At 43.6% G+C, this 1,544-nt stretch overlaps 1 protein-coding gene across 1 annotated transcript; it reads left to right on the top strand.

The window, feature by feature from the left end:
* The first annotated feature begins 287 nt into the window (after positions 1 to 287).
* On the top strand, positions 288 to 776 carry LOC109166787 (RNA-directed DNA polymerase homolog). The gene has a single exon (XM_019315676.1). The coding sequence runs from the start codon at positions 288 to 290 to the stop codon at positions 774 to 776; it is 489 nt and encodes a 162-aa protein (XP_019171221.1).
* The last annotated feature ends 768 nt before the right edge of the window (positions 777 to 1,544 follow it).

The raw sequence follows: 1,544 nt of genomic DNA, 5'->3' as shown, positions 1-1,544 counted from the left end.
AGAGTGTCATACCGAGGATCAACAGAGGAACCGGGAATCAAGATAGTGTCGATGTTGAAGATGAAAAAGTACGTTGGGAAAGGTCATGAGATCTTCTTGTGCTCCGTCGGAAATCTGAAGGCGAAAGGGGATGCGGCTCAGACCATACCCGTTGTATGCGAGTTCCTTGATGTCTTTCCCGAGGAGATTCCGGGTATTCCACCTCCGAGAGAAGTTGAATTCTCAGTGGATCTTGTACTCGTACGGCGCCTATATCGAAAGCTCCTTTTCGGTTAGCGCCCAAGGAGATGCAGGAGTTGAAGACCCAGTTGCAGGAGTTGTTAGAAAAGGGCTACATCCGGCCGAGTACGTCTCCGTGGGGAGCGCCGGTGCTTTTTGTAAAGAAGAAAGATGGGAGCATGAGACTATGCATCGACTATCGAGAGCTGAACCAAGCCACTATCAAGAACAAGTACCCTCAACCGCGGATCAACGATTTGTTTGATCAACTCCGAGGCGCCGGGGTGTTTTCTAAGATTGACCTAAGATCTGGATATCATCAGTTGAAGGTGGCAGATAGGGATATTCCTAAGACCGCATTCAATACTCGTTACGGTCATTACAAGTTCACGGTGATGCCGTTCGGTTTGACAAATGCCCCCGCAGTGTTCATGGATTTGATGAATTGGGTATTCAAGACTCATCTCGACGATTTTGTGATCGTGTTTATCGAAGACATCCTTGTGTACTCTCGGGATAAGGAAGAGCACGTAGGGCATCTCTGGATAGTACTCTAGATTCTGAGGGAAAAGCAGTTGTACACCAAACTCTCGAAATGTGAATTCTGGAAGGATAGCGTGGCATTCTTGGGTCATGTGATTGACAGCAAAGGCATCTAGGTGAATCCGGATAAGATTCGGGCGGTGAAGGAGTTGACCGTGCTGACGACCGTGGCGGAAGTGAGAAGCTTCCTTGGGTTAGCTGGTTACTACCGAAGGTTTGTGTTGGAATTCGCCAAAGTGGCTCAACCGTTGACTAAGTTGTTAAGGAAGGACATGCATTTCCAATGGAATCAAGCTTGTGAGTTAGCGTTCCGGGAATTAAAAGAGAGGCTCACTGTAACACCCCGAAATTTTGAAACTTTTAAAGCTTATATGATAAAGGTAAAATTCTCATTAAATCCCAAAACATAACATAAGAGTACGGGGTGTTATGCCACACCCGAGTTAGAGAACTCAGGTGCACAGGCTAACTAACTAATATCCTTGATAATGTCAACACATAAGCATGGCACGCAGGCCGAAAGGGAAGACTATCTACTCTACGCTCCAGGTCTCTAGCACGCTCCAGTGTCTACTCATTTGTGCCTGAAAGCCAAATATATCTGTTCAGTGAGAGATGCTGGTAACCCACTCCAACGCGTTGAAATACATTAAAGATATATATATATATATATATATATATATATATATATATATATATATATATATATATATATATATATATATATATATATATATATACGAAAACCATTTTGAAGCAGGAAGATATATACTTAAGAGACA

The sequence above is a fragment of the Ipomoea nil genome, unplaced genomic scaffold (assembly GCF_001879475.1).
Source record: "Ipomoea nil cultivar Tokyo-kokei standard unplaced genomic scaffold, Asagao_1.1 scaffold3105, whole genome shotgun sequence".
Taxonomy (NCBI): Eukaryota; Viridiplantae; Streptophyta; class Magnoliopsida; order Solanales; family Convolvulaceae; genus Ipomoea; species Ipomoea nil.
The sequence above is the reverse complement of the archived record's forward strand: the minus strand, read 5'-3'. Positions and strand labels throughout refer to the sequence as shown.

Bases quoted from the DNA above. Each gene is read 5' to 3' on its own strand.
- LOC109166787 (XM_019315676.1), top strand. From the start codon at position 288: ATGCAGGAGTTGAAGACCCAGTTGCAGGAGTTGTTAGAAAAGGGCTAC.